At 48.3% G+C, this 23,442-nt stretch overlaps 1 protein-coding gene and 5 non-coding genes across 7 annotated transcripts in view; 3 read left to right on the top strand and 3 right to left on the bottom strand.

The window, feature by feature from the left end:
- Nucleotides 1-349: 349 nt before the first annotated feature.
- Nucleotides 350-440, bottom strand: TRNAY-GUA (transfer RNA tyrosine (anticodon GUA)). The gene is given in 2 exon segments: nucleotides 350-385; nucleotides 404-440. It is a non-coding gene; the product is annotated as a tRNA-Tyr (tRNA).
- A 340-nt stretch (nucleotides 441-780) lies between these two features.
- TRNAR-ACG (transfer RNA arginine (anticodon ACG)) lies at nucleotides 781-853 on the top strand. The gene has a single exon. It is a non-coding gene; the product is annotated as a tRNA-Arg (tRNA).
- Nucleotides 854-1,893: 1,040 nt separating this feature from the next.
- TRNAR-ACG (transfer RNA arginine (anticodon ACG)) lies at nucleotides 1,894-1,966 on the bottom strand. The gene has a single exon. It is a non-coding gene; the product is annotated as a tRNA-Arg (tRNA).
- A 188-nt stretch (nucleotides 1,967-2,154) lies between these two features.
- TRNAY-GUA (transfer RNA tyrosine (anticodon GUA)) lies at nucleotides 2,155-2,245 on the top strand. Its single transcript is given in 2 exon segments — nucleotides 2,155-2,191; nucleotides 2,210-2,245. It is a non-coding gene; the product is annotated as a tRNA-Tyr (tRNA).
- A 3,302-nt stretch (nucleotides 2,246-5,547) lies between these two features.
- Nucleotides 5,548-5,620, bottom strand: TRNAR-ACG (transfer RNA arginine (anticodon ACG)). Its single transcript has one exon. It is a non-coding gene; the product is annotated as a tRNA-Arg (tRNA).
- Nucleotides 5,621-19,445: 13,825 nt separating this feature from the next.
- The window catches only part of TRIM55 (tripartite motif containing 55), a 39,850-nt gene continuing 35,853 nt past the window's right edge, over nucleotides 19,446-23,442 (top strand). For both annotated transcript variants that reach the window (XM_056333523.1, XM_056333522.1), the window contains exons 1-2: nucleotides 19,446-19,811; nucleotides 20,235-20,407. In XM_056333523.1, coding sequence (XP_056189498.1) covers nucleotides 19,623-19,811; nucleotides 20,235-20,407 — 362 coding nt within the window. In that variant the 5' untranslated portion in view covers nucleotides 19,446-19,622. The remainder of the gene's footprint in view (nucleotides 19,812-20,234; nucleotides 20,408-23,442) is intronic.

Below are 23,442 nucleotides of genomic sequence, written 5' to 3'. Positions count from 1 at the left end.
GGAGAGGAGGTTTGGAAAAATGACCCTCGTAATTTCGACATCCTAATTAACTGCGACGAGACACAGGGTTCTCAACAGGTATCCTCCTGCACTAACTTGTTTTGTGAGCATTTGTGCTAAGTCGGGGTAAGAACACACATCTTGTTTTCCTTTAAAAATCAAAGCACTGTTGGCAGTCACGCAGCGGCCGCCGCTCCCGCAGCAACAGCTCCTCCTGGAATTCAGCGAGTCGCAGCAGAGAGACTTGGTTTGCGATGCAGCTGGATCTCTTAGACAAAAACAACCGCATCTGCAACCCGCTAAAGACAAGCTCCTAAAAGCAGTTTGGACAGAAAAAAATACATGCGTCTCCTTCGAGCCGGAATCGAACCAGCGACCTAAGGATTCCCGTGAGCCAGTGCCTCTACAGTCCTCCGCTCTACCAGCTGAGCTATCGAAGGGACTTGAGCTACAGCTCTCCGCCGGGCTACAAGAACGCAGCATGGCTCACGTAATCGCCGTGCACGAGCAGGGGCGTTAGCCCTGGCTGGGGGTGGCCGCCTGGCGAAGCAGGGGCGGCCGGGAGCGTCTCTTGCCGGCGTGCCGTGCCGTGCCGTGCCTTGCCGTGCCGTGCCGTGCCGTGCCGGCCCTGCAGCGGTGCGGAAGGGGGCGGTGCGGGGCTAGGCCTGGCGCGCCGGGGCGGGGCGGGGGAGCGGCCGGCGAGGCGGGGCGAGGTGCGGCGTGGCGCGGCGATCGGGTGCTGAGGTAGACAGCAGAGCGAGAGAGACATTGCTTGTAGTGGGGCCAGTGGCGCAATGGATAACGCGTCTGACTACGGATCAGAAGATTGTAGGTTCGACTCCTGCCTGGCTCGTATGTGTTTTTCGTTCCGTGCCTGTGACACACAGGGAGGGGATTGTTTTTCATCTGAGCTCATCATTTTAGTGTTACAGCCGCACAGTATTGGATTTATTGCGTCTTCCAAACCAAAACACCATTATAGGCTTAAACTTTCAAGTGCGTTAGCTGTGCCAGCAAATTAACCCCATTAATGCGCCAATAAACTATGTGGGGAAAAATCCTTTAGGCGCTGAGAGAGGAGCAGCATGCTCATCGTTGCCCTGACAGAGTACGGTTAGTCTTACAAATGACATCACAGTAAAATACCGTGAGGTCGTTGAAGGCAGCAAGCAGCACTGCTGTAAGGAAGACTATTATTTTCACAGTGATTATCCATTAATCTGGAGAAGCACGAGAGCATCCTTGTGCAGTTGAGTGAAAAACGTGTGATTTTGCAAAACCCCATTTTCAACATAAGTAGCGGCTACGCCACATGTAAAGAACAGCTTGCAACTAGGCGAGGCAAGGAAGGCATCCCCGGTCATCAGATCTCAGAATACTCCACAGCTTCAGGGTAGCCACAGTCTGTGGATTCAGTGCAAGTTTACTATAAAAAGTGGTTCATGTCATTATGAATAAATAACCGAGGTAGCTTGTTAGTGCTGCCAACATGTGAAATTGCCATCCTTTATTTGCCCTGTCTGCGAGCGGCTCTGGTGGCGGTCACGGTGTGAGGGTGAGCGGAGAGGTGGCACAAGGAAAGGGCGTGCACTGTCCTTGACAGTGCTGTTTTTTCTGCTTGTTGCGCACAGTCGTGTAAGTCAGTGGGAGTCACACCTGGAATGCTTTCTGGAGCGCATACAACTTGGGAGATGTCTATTTAAAAGGAAGAAAGGGGCGTGCCCATGCTACCGCACTGTGCTCTGCAGGTTTTTGTGTGTCATGGGGCTTGGCCCCCCGCCCCAGGATGTCTTCCGGGGAGTGAGGGAGGCCATGCCAGGCCCGTTTATTTTTTCTCTCAGCAGGCCACAGAAAACACCGTGGGGCGAGGCAAACCACGGGCCAAAAGCTACGCGAGCCAGGCAGGAGTCGAACCTACAATCTTCTGATCCGTAGTCAGACGCGTTATCCATTGCGCCACTGGCCCCAGACGCAAGGCACTGTTCGGCCGCCGCCCACTCAGCGAGGCTCACACCCGCGGCAGGCCCGCTGCGCGCATGCGCTGCGCAGCCCCCGACCGCTGCCCTCGCAAGGCGCACGCTCAGAACGCCGCGTTTGGCGGCGCGACACCTTGGGCGCCACCTTGGGCGGCTGCTGGGCGGCGGCTACCGGCTCCCTTCGATAGCTCAGCTGGTAGAGCGGAGGACTGTAGAGGCGCTAACCTGCGGGAATCCTTAGGTCGCTGGTTCGATTCCGGCTCGAAGGAGAGGCTCTGTGTTTTCTTTCCCTCTTGGGTTAAGGTGACTTTTACGCTCCTCGGTGATGGACGAGGGCGTGGCGGCCGCGCCGCCCAGGCGGAGGCTCCTAAAGCATTTTCAAACACTTGCACTATAGAAACAAACGTGGAGGAAGAAAAATAAAGCCGAAATACTGAAATGAGGTGGCAGCCCTACAGCAGACATTGAAATCCATGTTGCAGTGATGCTTTTGGAAGTTTTTAATTGTTTTCTGTAATAATAATAATTATTATTATATTTAATATCACTATAATTGATCTTTGTCATTAATATGATGTTAATAATATGTTATTAATAATGTGTTACACTAATAATATATATGTGGCATTCTCCTATATGAAGCCAAAAAATTAGGTGTTCCTAAGCTCAGTCTTGGCTAGTTTTATTAGGTCTTCTTTTCCACTGTGATCCATAGGGTGCTAGTTCAGCTCCTCATTTTGCACATTTCTTTGCGTGGTGCCAAATAATCCTTATTGATTTTGCTTTAAATTATACCAGACAATCCTTATGAATGAGAGCTTCAAGCATCCTGGCTGATGGGATGGGAGCTGATAAAGGTGCTCCACAATCTCTTGACTTGAGGTGACGGAACTTGATGTTTGGTCTTGGCCTTTGGCTGTGCCATAAACAGGTACGTCTAGGATGTACATCTGGGATGATCTAGGAGCAGTGGGAGAGGGCATAGAGGTCCTTTGTACAGAAGGGCTTTAACACAGATGGACATAGGCTTGCTTGGGATGTACTAAATAACAGGGCCAGCGCTCAGACTCTTGCCCCCCCCCCCCCCCATTTTCTCTTCTGCTGTATTGCCATCCTCTCTCCTTTATCCTTCAAGTTTTCTTTTCCATTACTGGTGCTATGTGGTACGCAGGAAAACATGCTTGGCAATGACTCCTGGCTTGGAGAGAGCAAACATGTCTGAAGGTGGCCAAGTCTGTCCTCATAGAAAGGAAAGAATGGAAGTTTTCTCCTTCAAAAGAACCCAGAATGACTGTTCTCTGTGTGAGAGAGTGTTTCTCTGGGGTACATTTCAGATATAAGAGCAAGGAAGACCCACTATCTGTGGGAATATAGTACAAGCAAGATTATCAGCAGGGAAACAGATTTGTGAAGCTCAGCAGGAGTCAGGCATGCAAGCTTCTGCTCTGTAGTTAGATGCTTTATGCATTACGTTCCTGGGCCCAGCTACTTCTCTATTAATTAGTAAGCTCTTGTGTCCATACACACACCACCAACTTTTTATCCTTTCTCTTCCAGTGTGGTGCGGTGCATCCATCTCAGGTACTGTCTCAGGAGAAATCCAAATGTGAAAAGCCTGCCCAGCAGGGAACGGAGGCACCCCATTAAGCAGAAACTGGGGAAGACATCCATTTCCTTAGATGCCCGTTATCCATACATGTTTGCACTCACTAGCAGTCAAATCTGCATCCATAGTCCAAAAGTACATCCCTGTGCAGCTGCCCAGTGTGGGACAGAGCACAGACTCCATCCTGGGCCACAAGATTAATTTTTTTTTCTTGGTTAAGTTTCACCCCTTCCTATGTAAATGGTTCTGCTTCTGCTTTTGTAGAAGTTCAGGCAGACTCCTTCACTCCTGTTCACTCATTCAGCGACGCCCCTTTTTCCTTTTCCTAAAGGACAGCTCGCAAAACAAAAGCACACCCAGAGCTTTTTCTGCAGAAGGGACCACCTCCTTTTCCCCTCCATCTTCATCTCAGAGGCATTTTTTTTCTCTCCCACCCACCCAGAAAGTATTGACATGCATGCGTGTCTGTGTAGCTGTATTACCCATAAGGGAAAAGGAAGGCAGAGAAAAAGAGGATAAAAATACAACAGAATGAAAGCCAGGAAAGAAAAAAAAAAAAACAACCAACCACCAGGACTTATTATATGCTAAGCAACTATCCTGCCTCTTGACCTATGGCCCTGTTACATTAATGTAACTGCTCTGCTCAGCTTCCCGCTCTTCCAGGACATGCTTGTGCATCTAAAAGTACTAAATGCTTTTTACTACAGTAGCAGCCTATTCAGTGCTTGGATGATAGTGTAGCTTGCTAAATGCTTCATTTAGGAGCAAACTATTAGTGACTGGTTACCTGCAAGTGTTTAATTACTTCTGTATCTGGTCTCCAGCAAGGGCCAGTAACAAGCGATGTGCACGTATCCTATTCAACCATTTGTATCACTTAATAACAAAAGATGCCAGAGGCTATAAAAGCCCCATTTATAAGGCAATTTACTCTGATACGCTGGGTCACCCGCGTGAGGCGAGCAGGCAAACAGATGGATCAGGTGTTGTTAAATAGCCTGACAGGTACAAGGGGGACACCTGCTCCAACAAAAAGAAATTTTCAGCTCCCGTGTTGTAAGAAAAGGTTTGCATTTCAAGCAAAAGCTATTTCTTCTTCTGGAAAAGGGGGAAATAGAATAAATCCCAGGGGAGTTAAGAGTATGAGGATTAAAATTTTCAGACTGCTTGGAGGATTTCAAAGGAGAAATAGTGAAAATGTTCCCACATAATGAGGTGCTGGCAGTTTGAGATATGTGGCATATGCACAGACAAGATGTTTAACTGATCACATAGGTGTGAAACCACTGGAAGTGAAAGAGCATCTTTCCTGATTTTGTTAATATCTGAAACTTTATTGTTTCTCGACTTAGGTACTCCTCTTACTGTATCTATTTTGAATATTGTAAACACATGCTTCTGTTTGTACCTACTTTTCACATGGCTTGAGTTAAGTGGGATTTCAGGGTCACCAGATCTATCTAATTATCACTCAGCTAACAACAGCTGTCTCAGCTGACACCCTGGGCACTTAGCCATCATTTTTAGCTCCCCAGGATGTTCCCCAGGGCAGCCAAACCTGCCCTCTTTCAGCAACAGGAGCCGGGTGAGTGAGCATCCTTTAGGGTCAGCCGAGTCAGAGTGTGACAGTAGAAAACTGGAAGATGCTGGGAATAGACTTGGGTGCTGGAGGTTCCCAGTGGGCTTGGGAAAGATCCATGTAAGATTTTTAAAAAATAAATATCTTTGGGGATAGGCTTGACCCAGCTGAAAACTCCCAAGGATGCTGAGCAGGATATGTGGGTACCAACTTAACTAAACGAAACCCATAGTGAGGAAGCTTGTATCTTCAGCTTTTCGACCGCTTGGGATTTTTTTTCTTCAAGCTTCCCAATTTTCCCTCTATCCGTGCATGGTTGGGTGGGAACCTCAAGTGAAACGCGGGAGAGGAAGAGTAAAGGCGATGTAAAAAAACGGTAAGAGCGAGCCAGGCAGGAGTCGAACCTACAATCTTCTGATCCGTAGTCAGACGCGTTATCCATTGCGCCACTGGCCCCTAGCTGCAGCGAGGCGCAGCGCGGGTGGTTGTGAGCTGGAGCAAAGCCCTGCACACACCGGCCCCGGGCGCTGGGCCCCCGATGCTGCTGCCATCCCTAACCTTGGCTGCGCTGTTGCTCTCGGCAGCGAGGCGGGGGGGGGGGAACCAGAATTCCCTAGCAGCGGGTGGAGGTTGTGCAGTGGAAATCACGTTGTCCCACCAGCGTCCGGGTCCGGCTGTATACCTGATGTTGCTTCACCGCAAGGAAGAGCTATGCAACTACAAGCTGGGAACAAGTCACATCGTGTCACCTGCTGCAATACATGTGCTGAAAGGCGAAAAGAAAGATATCATAATATCCTCCAGTTCCCAAATGCTGGGAATTGTGTCATGCCCTTTTGCTCATAAACTCTGTTCCTCGGGCCCCCAGCCACCACCGGGGCCAGCAGAGCCTGCCTGCTCCAGTGGTGTCTGGAGGAGGAATCCCAGCCGCTAGGAGAAGGAGGTGGGATCTGCCTCTGCTTCCCCGATGCTGTAGCAGAAGAGCCTTGTAGCCTTCAGCCCATGCTTGGTCCTGCCTCCACAGAAGGACCCCAGAGCAGACAGACAGGGCCTGCAGGGCTGGGGCAGGCTGCCTGACATGACGCAGAGCTGATCTGTCCAGAGGGATAAGGGCAGCTCTGAAGGCAGCAAGACAGCATCAGCACCTTCTCTTCCAGTTAACCCCTACTCCACTGTCACACTGATACCTCTCCTTTTATGATGGGCCTGACTCACATCTGCACGTTGGTTCCTGCCCCAACCTCTGAGTTACTTCTGGTCTGTGCCCCGTGGTTTCTCCCTGCAGCTCAGCTGTCAGAGACAGCGTTCTTTGACTATCAAGATGGGCTTTGCTTTTGTATCCATACAAAGCACCACGCTGGTGCTTCAGGAAGGAGACCAGCATCCTGGTAACTGTGGTCTTGGTCATTTGGTATGCTGTGTAAAGGCCACAGCATCCCAGAACCTGTTTTCCAGTTTTTCCTTGTCAGTCAGATGCAAAGTAAGTTTTGCTTTTCCAGGAAGAGCCAGGGAACACCTCACAGATTTGTAACATTTTGAATTCAGTCTCAGGATTTCTTGCTGCCTGAGCTTTTCTGACCTTACAGCAGCCAATCTTGTTGGCCCAACACTGATAATAACCTGAATGTCAGCGAGCTGCTGGGTTCTTTTCAGTGCTGCCCTTCAAGTGCTGTTGGATTTCTGGCCTGACATTTGTCTATTCAGGCTTTCACAAACAGGTCTGTAGCAGAGGGAGCCCTCCTACTGAAAACAAACTCTGCATGTTTAGCCCTAGCTTCATTAGGAAAGAAAACAAAACAAAACAAAAACCAGTTAACCAAGCTGGACATTAGGGAGCATGAAAAAACATGAATAGCTCTTTTTTTCCATTCCTTAGGAGTAGGATGGGATTCATGTAACCTGCTGCCAGGGAAAATGCTGGGAGCTGTTGGAGACAGACAATAACCCTATCTGAACATGCATTGCTGCTGTAGCTCCCTCAGCAGCAGTGATTTTGCCAGACTGCTGTGATAAGTGATGACTTTTGGCTTGACTTGCTTGTGAGGACTCCTTCAAGTCATGGACCATCTTATGGGGTACTGAATGTACTATGAATGAACAAGGATGTTGAGGGTGAAGTCTAAAAGGAGGATGAGACAATTTAGCAGCTCCTTGCTCCAGAGTAGAGAGGTCCTTCTCCACTGCACTTAGCTACACAACCTGCCTTGTCTGGTGTTCTGTGGTCATTCCAGGCAGGTGAGTCAACTTGATAATCCAACAAAGAAATGAGTAATTTTCTAGAGGTCAGGGAGGTGAATCAGCTCAGCTGGTGCAAACAAGGGGACCAGACCCTGCAGCCAGGGCCAGCACAAGGAAGGCGAGAGGCACAGGTTGCCCAGTCCCACTGGCCAGAGCAGCTCAGCCACCTGCAGCTGCTTGTCAAACTGCAGTCTGAAGGAGGAGTGTTGTACTGAAACAACAAAGCAGAAGACATGGAGTGGAAACAAGGTGTGAGAAGTATAGAAGGTATCCAGTAGGTGAGAGGTAGTGCTGCTGTCTGGCTCCACAGACACCTCACTTTTGATCAGTTATTTCCATCCTCTCTTCACTTTCTTTCTTTCTTGCTGTCTTTATTTTCCACAGGTGCTGGTAAGGTGGGCGGTGAAGATGAGGCCAAATTCCTCCTGGTTGCCTCAGGCCAGTGCAGTGGGGTAAGCACTGAGGGGAGTGGCTCCTTCATAAGCAGGGACTTGCAAATAGCTCCTCGTTTGCAAATGGGTTTTGGTTTTCTTCCCCTGAATTAATCATGAAAAACCACAAAGTGAATGAAAGAGGGTGAGCATGTCCAAATGGCTGGTGGGCATATAACAACAGGAAGAACGTAATTGCAAAGAGGAGTTTGCAGGGGTGGAGGTAGCGCCTTTTTCTAGTTGGGCAGCTTAGACTTGCACCTATTCCTCTAGTTGGCAGCCAGAGAGATGATCCACCACATGCTCGGGCCAGGCTGGGTAGAGGGCTCCCATGTATTTGCTCAGAGATCCCAGGGATGTTACCCCTGATGCCATGACAGGATGAAGGATGATGTTAGAAAAGGGTAGTTTCTCAGAGTTCTGTGCACTTCTAACAGAATTGCTCTGAGCAAACAAGGCCACTCAGTTTTGCCTAACAGAGCACATACTGCAGGCAGGAACAGCTGTGTTGTGGTGCCCTGTGATTCGGGAAGCAGGTTCCAGTGAGATGGACTCTGCTTGAAACCAGGAGAGGGCTGCAGGAAAGAGTAATGATTTGATGGGAAACCTTGGTCAAGCAGGGAGCCATCCTCATGCCTGGAGGAGGCTGGACCCAGAGCAGGGAAATCAGGCTAGCGGCCTGGGAAGGGAGTGAATACAGGTAAAAGCTGGAAATGAGAAGGGGTGGTACATCTCTAGAAGACACTTCCCCCCTCCTGGCTATTGCCTGTCCAGGGCAGGCCTGCAGTTGAAGGGAGACACGTTCAGTAATACTTTGGAAATTATGGAGAACAAGCTGGCAACCCAGAGTGCTTGTAAGCTGCCCAAGCTCTGCATGGAGATTTACCACATCCTTTGGCAAGGAACGAGTCATTAGTATCCAATTACACTGAAATCATGCTTAATTCAAGACAGGTTAAGACAAAAAGCAAATAAAAACATTTACTTACAGCTGCCAAGATAGATAAACTTATAAAAGGGGTAGGTGGAAAAATGAGAGAAAACCAGGCTCCAGTTACTGGCTTTGAAGATTAAATCAGCAGGGCCATTCCCTCATATCCAGGCATTTTGCCTCAGGCTCTCCTGCCACAGTGAAGAGCAGGGAGCCTATCTTCCTCCACACCTTACATCTTAGGCTGTGTTGACCAAGAAGTAGTTCCTCTTGGGGGAACAAAGCAATTCTCATGTCTAATTTCCTCCTAAAAACCCAAATTCTTCCCTTCCAGGGAGGTCCACCACTTTAGTGTGGAGCTCCTCCTATTTCTTCTCTATCCAGGAGACACACTGGCCTTTCCTCTTGGCAAAAATGAGAACTATTTCATTCCTTTGGCATTACCTGGCCAGCTAACAATACCTTAGCTCAAGTGCTAAGCCAGAGTGCCATCATGGGAAAGGCACTGGCTCAATGCCTGAATGCCACCATTTATTTCTTCTCTTTTTTTCTCTCTTTATTTTTTTTTTTTTCTGTAATAAGGTGAACACCTTCTTTGCCCTGTCTGATATCATTATTCTGGTGTGCATACGGCCAAGTGTGTGCACCTAGTCAGCCTTTGTTTGGAGGAGATATCTTGCTTCAAGCTGGTGCTGGGAGCAGGGGCAAGGGGAGCGGTTTCTGTCTGCTCAAGCGGAGGCTGCTCTTTGGTTGACAAGACTTGTCTTTTCAGGGAGAGGATGAGACAGTCCACTCCCTTCATGCAAGAGGAAAAAAGGAGCTGAAGGTTGATGCCAGAAGGAAAAGCAGGTTGCTGTCATGCTGCAAAGTAGAAGAGGAGGTGAGGGAGTTGCACTGGGCTTGAGGAATCACTTCAAAGGGCTTGTTCAGTGCAGAAGACATCCTGGGACTTACTGCTATGCATGCACACATGGTCTCCTTTCTTACCCCGTTGTTGTGTCTTTTTCCCTTCCTTTGCCTTTGCAAACTGTCTCCTTCCAGTTTTATGAAGCGGCCTCGCACAGGGACCACACGGAGATGCCCATTAGCCAGCTGGCAGCACAGTTTCCTCCCAAGACTGGAAGGATATGTCCCAGCACCCTTCTGCCATCCTGCATGGCTCCTACAGCACATGGGGCCAAGGGAGGAGTGGGGACAATACCAGCCCAGGGCCGGAGAGCAGAGGCACTGATCCTGCTGCCTCCCACATGTTGGATGGGCACACTTCCCTCAGAAATGCTCCCTGACTATAGAGTGAGGGAAAGGATGAAAAAGAGATCACCAAGATAGAAAAAGGTGGACCTTCCTGCTTGACATGTTTGTCCCTTCAGGTGCTTTATTTCTCAATTGTCAGCTTGGTGCAACCTGTGAGGGTCCGGTGTAAAGAGCATTTCATGTGGGAACACATTAAGAAGTCACCAGAGAAAGGATGGGAGAGTTGCCAACTTCTTCATGCCTGACTGGGTGACACCTGGCTTGATAAAGAGGCATACTCCCCTGGAGGTGAATGATGGCTGACTTCAGTTACTGGGAATGAGTAGCCAGTCTGGACACATTTCAGATTAAAGTCTGCCAGAGGCCCAAGGAATTGACTATGAGACCTGATATATCAGGAGCATCCTAATGAATGCAACCTGAGCCATGACACACAGAGGAAGCTTTTAAGGAAGCACTGTACCTTCCTGGGGCAATCACCTGCACACCAGCCAGTGATGGGTGAGAGGTCTTGCTGATTTAGATGAGCAAGGGTATGAGTCTGTTTTGCTTTTTTAAGTATTCCATAAATACTATGTATTTTGTATGGATATTAATGGATTTTTCATGGCTAATGATTTTATTTGCATTTTTGCTTCATCTCTTCTGGATTAAGTGGGATTTCAGAGTTACTGGTTGCCCACTGGCATTGCTTGCTGCAGGTTATGGTGAACTGTTATTCTGTGGCCACCTAACTCATGTCAGGCTCCTTGGCATGTTCTCCAGAGCACTAGACAGTGGTAGCCATGCCTGCCCCATTTTGGCTGCAGGAATGCAGAGGCAGAGGTAACTGGGGACACTGGTGTGGAATGAGAGACCGGCCCCAGGCTCAGCTCCTGAGGTTCATCAAGGTGTCTGTCAGGAGTCCAATAAGAAGCCCAGTGATGAACAGGAACCTTCCTCCCCACCCCAAAACCCTCTCCCTTTTGAGTTGGAATTGGAACCAGTGACTAAGAATTGCTCTGAAAGCACCCTCCACTCTGGGAGCTGAACTTCCAAAGGATGAGAGATGTGGTCCTGAGAGGGACTCCCATCAGGACCCTGCAGCAGCCCCAGGCCTGGCAGCATGATGGCAAGTGGCAGATGCATCACTCTGGGATATGGGGAACCAAGGCCTAAAAGGCACCTTGAACACAAATTTCTGTGCAAAGTGATGCTCTGCAAAGTTGTCACCTCACTGTGAAGTGCTTCGTAGCAATGATGAGGGATGGAAATAGCAGCAAGGCCATACTGCATGGGTAACTGGAACAGATGTGATTTGTAGTCTACTCATACATAAATCTATTATCACTCCTCTCATGTTTGCATTACAGTCTTCGGGATTATCAGAAGCAGCAGAAACATGCTGTATACTGCTCCAGCTTGTCACCTCCCAAAGTTTCGCTGAAGTAAGAATCCTTGCACACCTGCAATGGGATAGAGATGAGGGAGATCCAGCCTCATGGCATTAGAAAAACAGCAACACAAGTGACAAGAGGAGGAAAAACCTGCAATAAGCAAACCCATCAGAGGACTGACTTTGCACCACCTCTTCTTTTTTGTAGACTGCATGCAGTTGGCCATGTGCTTCACTAACAGCTCAACTGTAAATGCTGTGATAATGGAAATGCACAGCAGCTCTGGCACCAAGCCTGTGCTCTACTTTGCCACCACATCCAGGCCCTCTCTGCACCCCGTGTATGCCTGTCCTCTCCCCCCGCTGCCTTCTCCTGATCCAAAGGGTGGCTGTGGCATGGGATATGGGGTCAGCGGTGCCCTGTTCTCCCAGCTTTCCAACCACAGTGGTAGTACAAGGGAGGTCAGGCATGTTCAGCTCACGGCAGCACGCCCTCCCTTGCACACCATGCCGGAGCAGTCTCCCTCACTGCTGGTGGCTGGGGTCACTGGGAGTCACCCTCCAGGATGGGGAAAATCTGTGCTTGGCTGGGTGAGGTGCAGGCAGGGAGACAATTTAGGGTGGGGAAGAAGAAGTCACCAAACTCTTTGTCTTCTCCCCAGATTGTGGTATCAGATCACTATGATGCGGTTTACTGCCATGAACTGTTCTTTCATATTGCCCAACCCTGTCTGCAGAGGGGTAGGACTTCATGGTGAGTTATGTGCATCCTCAGGCAGCCCAGGCCAAACACAAATTTTACTGCAAAGCTGCTCCTTCCATGGGAAGGTCAAAGCCTTTGAAGAGGTGTCCAAAATCTGGTTTGTTTTGTGGCTAAAGGACTTGCTGTCTGCCCTTTCTTTCCTTGCATTCCCTAAACTCAGCCAGAATCAGAAAGGCTGACTTGTGGGAAACAGCCTGATGGGAGAGGGGGACGCAACACCACGCATGTGGACATGGGCCAGTGTGCTTGAGATGCTTGCTGAAGTGGTAATTCAAAAGGACGTTAATCTAATAGGCTGCTGCTTGCTACAATGAACACAATGTCACAGTGGAAGACATCCCAGATCATAGCTTGAAGTGCATTCATTCAACTCTTGCCTGGCTTGAAGGTGTTTCAAGCTGTTGACCTTGCAAACACCTGCATCTCTGTCTCATGCATTATGCTCCCCTACACTCATGTGAATCTCATGTCAGGGAGCAGAAGAAAACTTGGCTGGAAAATGGCCAAAAGACAAACTTGCTGCTCTGATCTGGCTTTCAAAAGAAAAAAGGTATTTGGATTCAGAAATGGATAGTCATGCTGGTTTTGCTATATGCCTAAAGAGCATTTGTAGGGCAAAGGAACACGTGAAAGGAAAACAGGAGTTGTTTGCAAAAAAGAGGTACCACCTCTGTCCCCAGTCACGTGCTAAGTAGGTGCTTGACCGGTTCAGGTAATGTCCTGCTGTGTGAAAACCTTCCTGTCCCCCCACACAGTATTTTTATTTAGCTGTAATACCATAAGGTTTGATCCTTTATCTTCCAGCAGTGAATATCTATTCTGTCCTGGAAGAATGACCCTCAAGATGGGCATGGATTAAAACATAACCTAGATCAGCCTAGGGAGCTCAGCAGGTCTCTGACGTGGTGTACAGACATGTGCTGAGTACATCCTTAAAAACAGTCTCTCCTTTGAACTACAGACCTCAGCATTGTACTGGAGAAAAAAAATATCCCCACTCCTCTGCTCTGCCAGCTGAGCTATGGAGGGGACATACTGAAATAGCATCAAGAGTGGCTTCTGTTGAGCAGACCAAAGCTGGGGAGAAACCTGACACTGGGACAGAGCTGTATCTCTGTGAAGCGATGAGCTGATGCCAGCTGGGAAGCCTGAGCTGGATCTGTGCAGTGAAAGGCAAGTCGCTTCTCTATTGAACATCACTGTCCTTTCCTAATGACAGAGCTGGGGTTGTGGCAGTGGGGTTTAAAGGGAAGTGCTAAGGCCTGTTAAGGCCAGAGCAGAAATCAAATCTGTCCTCGAGTCAAAATTCCTACTGCTAAAGCTCTTCAGTTGCCTTTTCATTAAATTCTGATATGCTCGGGAGGCCACCTAGCCCTACCCCAGCTGTGCCACCTGTGTCCAGGCCTGCTGCCAAAGGACCGACTCCTCGGCTGCTAACCCAGCAAACACCTGTCCTATTCCATAAAATGCAGGAACTCGGGAGGAGCATTCGTTCCTTCCTCCCTGCTAGCAGGGTAGCGATGATCTACAAACAGGGTCCCGTGGGACACTGTGGTAGCAAAGTAAAGTGGAAAGGGTTGGGGCTGCATGTAAAAAGTGGGGGGCTGTGTTAAAACAGTGAAGCATGTGGTCGCTTACTCTCCAATAGGAAGAAGGATTCTCCTACTTTTCTAACTGGTGTGTTCTCCCATTTTTCTAACTGATTTTGTTTTATTTATATCCTTTCTTCCTTCACGTCTCATTATCACTGCAGGGCATATTTGGGGATGTGGAAAAGCAACCCTGTGCCTGTTATCTGTGAAACTTGTCCCGAGCCCTGGAGAGGACCTATTTTTAGGTAGGCAGGAGTGTGGTGCTGTTTCTTCCCCACATGCAGTACTTCCTCCGTGCAGTGCTTTGGACATACTTTTATGCCTTGCCTGTGAAATGTGCATCTCTTTCTAGCAGTAATGTGTTGAGACAATGAGGGTTTGGGAACCTCTGGGCTTGTTAAGTTCAGTATGGCTCAGGGAGATGCTGGACCACAAATCTCATGTTTGTTATTCCACAGCACCAGCAGCCTGTCTTTTCAGGCTCACTGATTTTGAGACAGATAATTGTAGGGAAAATGATAAACACCTCATCTTAATCACTGTTCAGGGTCACCCTGCCTCCCTGAAGAGTAATGCCCCACCACCATTTCTCATCCTGATCTTGAGCACTGTGAGGAAACCATGGCTTTCTGTTGGGAGGGCTTTCTCTTTCCCTGTGGCCCCTAAAGCTTGGTGGCATTCAGGTCCATGCTGGCCTGCTGGCATTGCTGGAGGGCAGCAGGAAGCCACAGGACCCTCCTTCTCCCAGGCAGGCAGAAGGGAGCAGCAACCCCATGGCTTGGTGTCCTACCAGAGGCAGAGATGGTGCATGGGAGTGACTCCCTAAGTTCATCCACAGACTCTCCCTGTTTAAGGGTCTTTTAATCCAAACCTCTGAGGTTTGTCTGCTATAATTTATGTTCGTACTGCTGATGAATCTGGAAGAGAAGTTATAATCTAGGTCATCTGCACTTTTATCCCATGTTTCTGTCTTTGCTGCAAACCATAGAAGATCCTTGAGTATGGATAAGCCCAGAGAATGCTGCTTTCCAGCATGATTTAGCTCAGGTCAGTGTCTATCCCCTATTTGAAAGAAAAGGGCAGGCATCATCCCTCTGACTGGTCTTTGTAGCTTGTCCCTGAAATCCTGTGCTCCTGCACGTTTGATGTGCTCCCAGTGACTCACCCTTAGAAATACTTTGAGCTTGCCCCTGCTGCTGTGATTTTGTATGTGCAAAACGAAATTTTAAAAGATATAATTTTCTTCTGCACTGGTCCTTGGTGGGTTTTTTTGGTTGGTTTTTTTTTTCCTGGAGATCTGAAACCGTTTCTCAGGTTGTTTTTAGAAGGTCTCCAAATACTGACTGCATATGGTCTACCATCATGTATGAGGTACACAAAGACAAATATATATGTCTTGAGTTGAAAAATGTCAGTCTCAAAAGGCAACTGTTTTGGAAAGCACTTGCCTCTGTTGCAAAGGCTCTCTTTGGCTGCATAAATTGAGTCATGTACAAGGGTAGTTTTGGTATTTATCGTAGGACGTTTAGTGATCACAATAAAATCATGAAAGGCAAGATACCGTTTGCAGTTTGTACTTGTATAGGTAGGAGGACTTCATCTTATAGCTGGCTCATCAGCTTAGTAAGTTGTAGCAAATGTAGGTGAAATCCGCATTTCTGCAACATGCTGGCTGTAGGTGGGAATGCCGGTGCTCACCATCCACTGATGAGTGACTGCTCACTACAGGGTAAATGGGCACAGACAAAAGGTGAGATGGATGGAAAGCCTCCCCTTTACAAATATTTTTGGTCAAAACAACAAGCAGAGTTTGCAGGATGGGGAGAGGGGAAGCCTGCATTGTCATTTTACTCCGAGTCCCACATTTGGGTGGGCAGAAATGCAGGCAGCAGCCTCATTTTTTTTAGAATGTGTTGCTCGGGCAGCCAGAACTTCTCGCCAGAGCTGAGCAAGGCAGGGCAAAGCTGGATGGGAGACAGGTGGTGTGGCTGGGGGTCCCCCCACACAACAGTGGTGGTTGCTCCCCTCTCTTGCCCCACAAGGGCACCCACCAGCCCAGTCCTCTTCCAGCAGCTGAGCTGTTGTGCAAAGCCCTCAAATGAGCCCTGCCGACCCCAGGAGTGCAGCAAGCTGCTGGAGGCAGCCAGGTGCGGGCAGGTGTTGATCATTTCCCAGGGGATAATAGGCAGCTGCCCACCTGCTTCAGGCAGCTGCCAGTGGAGGGGTTTGCCTGCCCCTGGGCTGGGTGGCAGGGGTGCCAGGGTGCTTTCTCAACCCCGAGAGCAGGCTGGATGTGTGGGGGGGGCAGGCCAGGGGTCACCGTCACCCCATGGACTGGGATGCTCTATGCCACCCACCATGTCCGGGTGAGGATGCCTGGGCAAGGAGCCTGGTGCTTGCAGAGTAGGCTTTGTCTCTGATGGGCTGTGGGGAGATAAGTCACATGCGGGTTCTCCTCTGGCAAGAATACGCTTTTTCTCTTTGTTTTCCAGTCATGCAAGAGAACCACAGGGCAGATTTTCTGTGACTGACACACAAGAGCTTCACAGCACTAGTACAAGATAAGAGGTTGCAGAGGGGAATTCTGTGAATGCAGAACCCAGGGATGTCATTATGGCATTGAAACCTGAACCTGAACGTCGCTCAACCTCTCCTTCCTTCTCCAAATCCCTCTCCTAAACCCACTGCTTTGCAGCCAGCCTTCCAGGCTCTCCTGGCTGTCAGTTCACAGCCCACAAGCCATTACTTGCCTGCAAAAATAGAGGAGTTAAAGGCAAGTATATCTCTAGTAATTAGTGTTCTGGTTATGTCGTCAAAGCCAGGTAACATTCCCAGGCAAGCAATACCGAAAAACATTTTCATTAAGAAATGGTATTTCTTCTTGGTAATGTCTGGCATATATCCAGACTTTCTGTCCAGGAGTGGGGTTAAGGCAGGTCCTCTTGCCCTTTGTTAGTCCCTTGAGAGATGGCTTGGTGACTCTTTGGAGGTGGACAGCTGTGTGTGCTGGTGGTCTTCCCTTGTGGGTGTGGAAGGGAAGGAAAAGGACGGTGATGGGGCTGCCAGGGAGAGACAGGAGGGTGCCGGGCTCTTTCTCAGTGCAAGTTCTTTGAAATCCAGCCTAAGCAATCCCTGCTGAAGATTACCTGCGGGACCATCCCATGGCTCCACAGCCTCTTGGGCTTTGCTCTTCCCTCCTTGCCACAGTGAGGTCATAAAATGCACGGCTTTCCAGGCACTTCTCATTGAGCCTTCACGAGCACAGCTGAACCTCTGTGTTTCTTTACCTAGTAATCACTGCTGTGGTTCCTAATACTTTGACAGAAAAACCTGTACTAATTCTTCATGTGTCTGAACTACATATTCCTGCCAGAAAAATATTTCAGCTTAGGCCTGGCTGCAGAAGGTGGTTTTATTTTTGTTTTGTCAGCTCCTTTTTGTGGCTGTGCTGTTTATTATCTGTTCCATGTTAGCGTGCTTCAGCACACAGAAAGGAGAAAACCAGCAGTAGGCTGTCCCTCACGTTGTTGCCATCAGATGTCCTCTGCAGATGCATCAGGTGTCACGCTCAGCCTGTTAACAGAAGCCTTCAGTGGGCTACCACAGGTAAGTTAAATTCACCACCTTTACACCCCAGTGGCACATTACACCCTGAGAGGTGTCTCAGTTCATTGTCCAAAGGTCAGCATGACCCCGAAGCTTTTTTCCATGCAGTGAACAACGCCTTCCATACATCACAGTATGCAGGTGTTTCTGTGCGCTGACTTTTCTAACCTTCAGCTTTTTCTCCCAGAATTTCTCTGTTTTTGTCTGTGAAGGGAGGCAGAAGTGCATTCCTCTTTCCCATGGGGATGGCTTTCCTCATCTAATTCAGAGCCCCTTAGTAAAGGTTTTGATGCGCAAGGGCCAGCTGACTCAGAGCTAGGAGGGTAGGAATGAGGCATTGAAATTCCTCCAGATGCGAAAGTCACCTCTGACCCAGCCACGAGGGGAGGGGAAGAAGAGAAATATCTTCTGGCTGCTGCCAGGAAAGGCTCCCTGCTGGCCCTGCCAAAGCCCCAGCTGTCTCTGGCTCAGCTGCTGAAGCAGCTTCTCCTGCTCGGCTCCAGGCTGTGGTCTGCACCAGGCAGTTGAAGCAAAGGTGTGATTTCAAACGGATTTAACTAAGCTGTCACAAATTTGCCTTGAATGCAAACGTTCAGAAAAATGTATTTCTTTCTATGTGAGTGCTGGCAAATGTGTATGTTTACACAGGGGAAATTCCAGCTCGGCATGCTGCAAATGGGTGAGCATTTCACCCAAGCAACTAAAAAGCAAGCAAGGCATTGAAAATAAAGTAGCCAATAATACATTTAATTTAATGTGATTCATTGCCATTGCATGGAGAGAACAGTATTCATTTTCATGTGGAAATCAATGAAAACCTTCAGTTTTGTGTTTTCCTGAAGTACACTGTTTCCAGACTGGTGCTGCATGCAGATAAAGGGCCCTGCACTGGAGGTGGGGTCTCCCCCAGGATGTGTAGGGGACTCACTCAGCCACTCTCCAGCCTATACATCTCCAGATGTAAGCCTATACAGTCATGAGGTAGAATAAACATGAAAGCTTTCTCCAAGACACTTAACAGAGAAAGTATTATATTTATTGATAGAAAGAGAAGACAATATTCTGATTACATGTACGGTACAGTAGCAAAGTGATTTTGTACAGTACAGTAGCGAAGTGATTTTATACAGTACATGCAGGGACTTTGGCTTAAATTTGAGGATGAGATATTTATTGCTTGTACAGTTGTGTGATAAATTATTGGCAAGTAGAAGCACAGATGGCTTTCCCTTAAGATCAGGCATCGCATGCCACAAATTATCTGGGAAATTGTAATTTTAAAAATAACTCTGGAACAAGTGCCAAGCTGAGAGGGATATCAGTGTCTAATAAACAGATATAAACACAGCAGTGCCCAAAACTGAAATATATTTGAATTAAACTATGCGGAGAGAGAGCATGTACAATTAGCACCTATTCTTTAGCAGTACAAATGAAAGCTTTTCATACTGTATTTCTTCTGTTGCTCTCTCATCAGGAAATTCAAATGAAGTTTTTCATGCATATTTAAGTTGCTGTGGAGTTAATAACGTGTATTTGTGTTAGATTCTTATGTTACAACTCCTAAAAAAAAAAAAAATCACACCAAAAGAAACTTACGCACAGTAATAGGCAGGCAATTTTTTTTAACTGTTTTTCAGGGTGGTGATGTGTTTACACCCTGAAGTGTCTGAGCTCCCCTGCAGCCATCACTCCTATTGTCTTCTCCAGCAACCACGTGTACTTCCCACCTTGGAAAGGCAAGATCCTGGAGCCTGCTGAAGCACTTGGGCCAAATTGTGCCCTGCACCTCACCAGCATGGCTGCTTGCAAAAGAGGGCACTTGTCAGCTGCAGCATGTGGCTGGGCAGAGCGGGGCAGCCCTGTGCTCTCTGCCACCATGCAGAGATAAGGGGGGAGCGGATTGTGTTTGCTTATCACTTGGCCTCCTCCTCCTTAAGGGGTGAAAGCCACCATGTGAGGGTGAGGAGAGCCAGGGCCCTGCTGGCAACCGCCCCCCCCCCCATCTCCCCCCCCAAACCCACCCCCCCACCCCCAGCCGTCACCTGTCCCAGCCTGTCCTCCTCTCACGCGCTTATATGGGCACGGCAGGATGGTATCTTGTGACGCCACACTGCTAAAAACAGCCCCGGCTCCCTTCGGCCCCTTGTTTAAACAATGTCCTCTGCCGGGAGCAACCCAGAGAGCCTCTGATCGCAGCACAGCCTTGGACTTATTTCAAGGGAAATTAACCCGGAAACCCCTCCGTGAGGCCGTGATCCTGAGCGTATGCCCCTGGACAAGCTAGGAATGAGCACCTCCCTGAACTACAAGTCCTTCTCCAAAGAGCAGCAGACCATGGATAACCTGGAGAAACAGCTGATTTGCCCCATCTGCTTGGAGATGTTCACCAAGCCTGTGGTCATCCTGCCCTGCCAGCACAACCTCTGCCGGAAATGTGCCAGCGACATTTTCCAGGTAGGTTTCTTCCCACAGAAAGTTCTGCGTCCTGAGCAACACTGACTGAAATGAATGGAAAAGCAGATTTTTCACACATTTTGGTTGATTGCTTTTAACAGTTGGTAAGATGGGGTGGGGGAATCATTTAAAGCAGAAGTTGAGTGTCCCCAGGGGCTAGGGCTGAGCTCAGAGCAGATTAAAGTGTCACCTGTTAGCTGCAGGGACGTGGCCGTGAGTGCGAGCTGAGGAACGAACTGGTCCCTCAGCCAGCAGTCACCAAGTGGTGGTGACTTTCCTGGGGGTGGCTTGCTGGAGCTACCTTCTCCTTGGGCATGTTGACAGTTTCCTACAAGCATGGTTTTGCACTGGTGCTTTTGAAAGAGGTTTTTGTGGTTTGGCATGGCCTTACTCATCTCTCCTTGTGCTGCTTGGCAAGCGCAGGCCTCCAACCCCTACCTGCCGACCCGGGGAGGCACAACCATGGCATCGGGAGGTCGCTTTCGCTGTCCCTCCTGCAGGCACGAAGTTGTCCTTGACCGGCATGGTGTCTATGGGCTGCAGAGGAACCTGCTGGTGGAGAACATCATCGACATCTACAAGCAGGAGTCTACAAGGTAAAGAGTGAATCTGTGCCCCTCAGAGGAGGTTTGCCACAAAAGCAGACGTGGCTTAGGAGACTGGTGGCCTTTGGTCTTTCTGCTTGGCTCACGTGATGTTGATTTAGTTTTATTTCTTGGAAATGCGGAAAGGGATCGTGCTGCCATGCATGCCTATCTGTGTGCTGTGCAATGAAGTCAGCTCTTGCTGAGCACAGAAAACCATAACCAAACAGATGCTGAATTTCCCTGCTTCCACTTACAGCAGAGGATTGTGCTGTGCTGATTCACATGAGCAACACTCACCCCTGCAAGCAAAGCCCTTGAGGTCAGCATGGCTACTCACGTGAATAAGGAAAAAGTAGCTAGGTTCACATAGTTTGTTTTAAAAAGAGTTCAGTCAATTCTTACTTGTCTTTAACCTGTCTGTTCTTATGCTAAAGAAGGGAAAGAAATTTCAAATCATGGTAGAAAATCCTGAGGGACAGACAGTGCAAACAAGAAGCAGCCTGAATTTCACAGAGAAAATACCCTGCATCACAATGTCAAATTAAAACTCAATAAAAAAAATATCTTCATTCCTGTCACCTTGGGATGTGAACTCATGAAATCAAGTCTTACTTAGGACTCCCTAAAAGAGAAGGAATTGTCAGAAATAATACGTATCAGTGCTGAGGAATGGGTTAATCCTGAAAAGTGAGATTACTCCTGAATGTTTTTTGCCTTAGTTGGATGGGTAATGGATCCAGCAATAGAAAAATGTTGCATTGTATTTTGTCCTTCTCTGGGATGGGTCAGAGGAATGGTATCACCATGGGGAACTTAGTAGGGGGAAGCTAAGCCTGGCCCCAGGCCACCAAGCAAGCAGCTCTCACCCAGGGAAGCTGCCTTTTGTCACCCGCCTGGATCTGTAGGGCCGGTTTTGCATGGCAAGGTGTTTTGTACACCTGAAAGAAGGTGTAATCCTGGTCATGCTCACTGACAGTCTCCCCATCCCAACCCAACAAGGAGCTGGGTTTTGCAGGGACACTGAGATGGTATTGCTGGAGCAGCTGGACACAAACTTTCGAGCCCAGTGCCTGGATTGGCTTAGGGCATTTCTCCCCCCTTCTGGCAGAGGAGGACAGTCACCAACAAAGACAACATTTCAGAGCCCGATGGTGGCTTTGGTTATTCCTCGTTGTTTGAATCCCTTTGGGGACAGCTGTAGCTGGGCATAGGTTGGAGCTCCAAAGCATCGGAGAGCACAAAGTTGGCTTAAAATTGTCCTTTCTGCTGTCCTTTGCGCTCAGTGCCAAGGGAAGGTCAGCTACCCTTGTGTGTGTCATTGATACCCAAATATTATTTTAGTCAGGAAAAGCTTGGAGGAAATTACTCAGCAAAGCTATGGTGGTGGACTTTGCTTTCACCAAATAAGCTGGACATGTGTGACCTCATGTCTTTCTTGGTCTGGGTTTGTTTTCAGCTCACAGTTAAATTTAACTTAAAAAACAAAGAAATGCAGCTCCTTTTCCCATGTAACTTCATGGGCAAGTGGAACAAAATTCAACAGAACTGTAAGAGATTTAGTAAATTTTTTTGGAATTCCATAGAAGTAAAACACATGATGAATAAAAAGGGAGAATAGGAAAAAATACAAATATGAACATATTTTTCCTTATATATTTGTCCAGAAGGTTTATTTAGTTTGTTAAGGTGTTTAATTAACTTTTTTATATGTCCTTAGAATGAAAGTTATCCTCAGGGTTACATAGCAGCAGCAATGCATAGCAACGTTATCTAAGCTATTTGCCACTTTGTAGGCCTCAGCTCCTTATCTCTCTCCACCTAACATACCTCAGGCTTCCATGAGAGCATGAGCAAGATCAGCCATGGTTTTACCCTGTGCTGTCCCACCAAAACCAAAAAGTCAAGGGAAATCAGGCCTTCTCCAACTCTTCCTTTTGTACCAGTCTCTACTAAACTGAGGGCTGGGGCCTGTCAGAGGCACGTAAGAGGAAGGGTGAGATGTGACCTTTGCCTCCTTGTTTCTTCCCAAGACAACCCTTCAAACTGGCAGTACCTGTGATTTCTAACCAGGAGCCTCTTCCCCTCAAGTCTTCCTGTGGGTATAATTTACCATAACAGTGTGTGCCAGAATGACGCCAGCTCCCCGCTGCATTTCACATGAACTAAGGAGATTGAGGGGAATTTAGCTAGGGAGCAAGCTTTGCCTCCTGCTTGGACAAAAATAATTTATTTCAAAAATATTTTTTTTAAATTTGAGTTTTTACATGTATTAAGGAATTGTGGTTTTAAAAATAAAAGCTGGGGCAGGAGCTGGGCCATGGGGTTGGGATGCTCTGCCCAAGCCCTCACATGCCCTCCTATTACTAAAAAACCCACCATATAGTCACATCCATTGCTCATCAAATTCCAGCTGATGGCAACGTAGCCTGTTGCCCAATTTAGACTCTATTAGCAACACAAGGAAAGAAATCTTCAAGCAGGATGTGGCTCTGACAAAGCTTTGAAGGACTGAACCCAGTGAAAATAGAGTTGGCTAAAAAATTAAACCAGTCTTTGAAAGTCTCTAGGTCACTGATTACCTGAAATATCCAAGGCTCATCAGGGTGCCTGCTGCCACCAGGAAAGGGTAGCAGCAAGAGGCTGTGGCTTCTCACAAGTTCTGGCAGCCTCTAATGAACTCGGCCAGCTATTTCTGATCAATAGGTGTTTTGGGCTTTGTTACCAGCTGAATCCAGATCAGGGCGGGTTGAGCATTCTTTCTGCCTTGCACCTACCAGGGAGAGCCCTGGGCACAGGCAATCCCTGCAGCCCAAGCACAGACAGAGCAGTGTGTGCAGCAGCACGCACAGCAGAGACCAGGTGATGTGCTGAGAGAAGTGTGCATGGGCTCTGCGACAGGGTAGCAGCACTGCCAGGAGCAGCTATCCCTGACACCTCAGAAGCCTCAGCTGGAGCTCCCAAGGGAAGACCTGGCTCTCCAGGATGGGCTTCAGGTATGCCTGGGGATCTCAAATGAGCTGGCCAGGCAGATGGGATCCCTGCCC

The sequence above is a fragment of the Falco biarmicus genome, chromosome 3, assembly GCF_023638135.1.
Source record: "Falco biarmicus isolate bFalBia1 chromosome 3, bFalBia1.pri, whole genome shotgun sequence".
Lineage (NCBI taxonomy): Eukaryota > Metazoa > Chordata > Aves > Falconiformes > Falconidae > Falco > Falco biarmicus.
The sequence above is the reverse complement of the archived record's forward strand: the minus strand, read 5'-3'. Positions and strand labels throughout refer to the sequence as shown.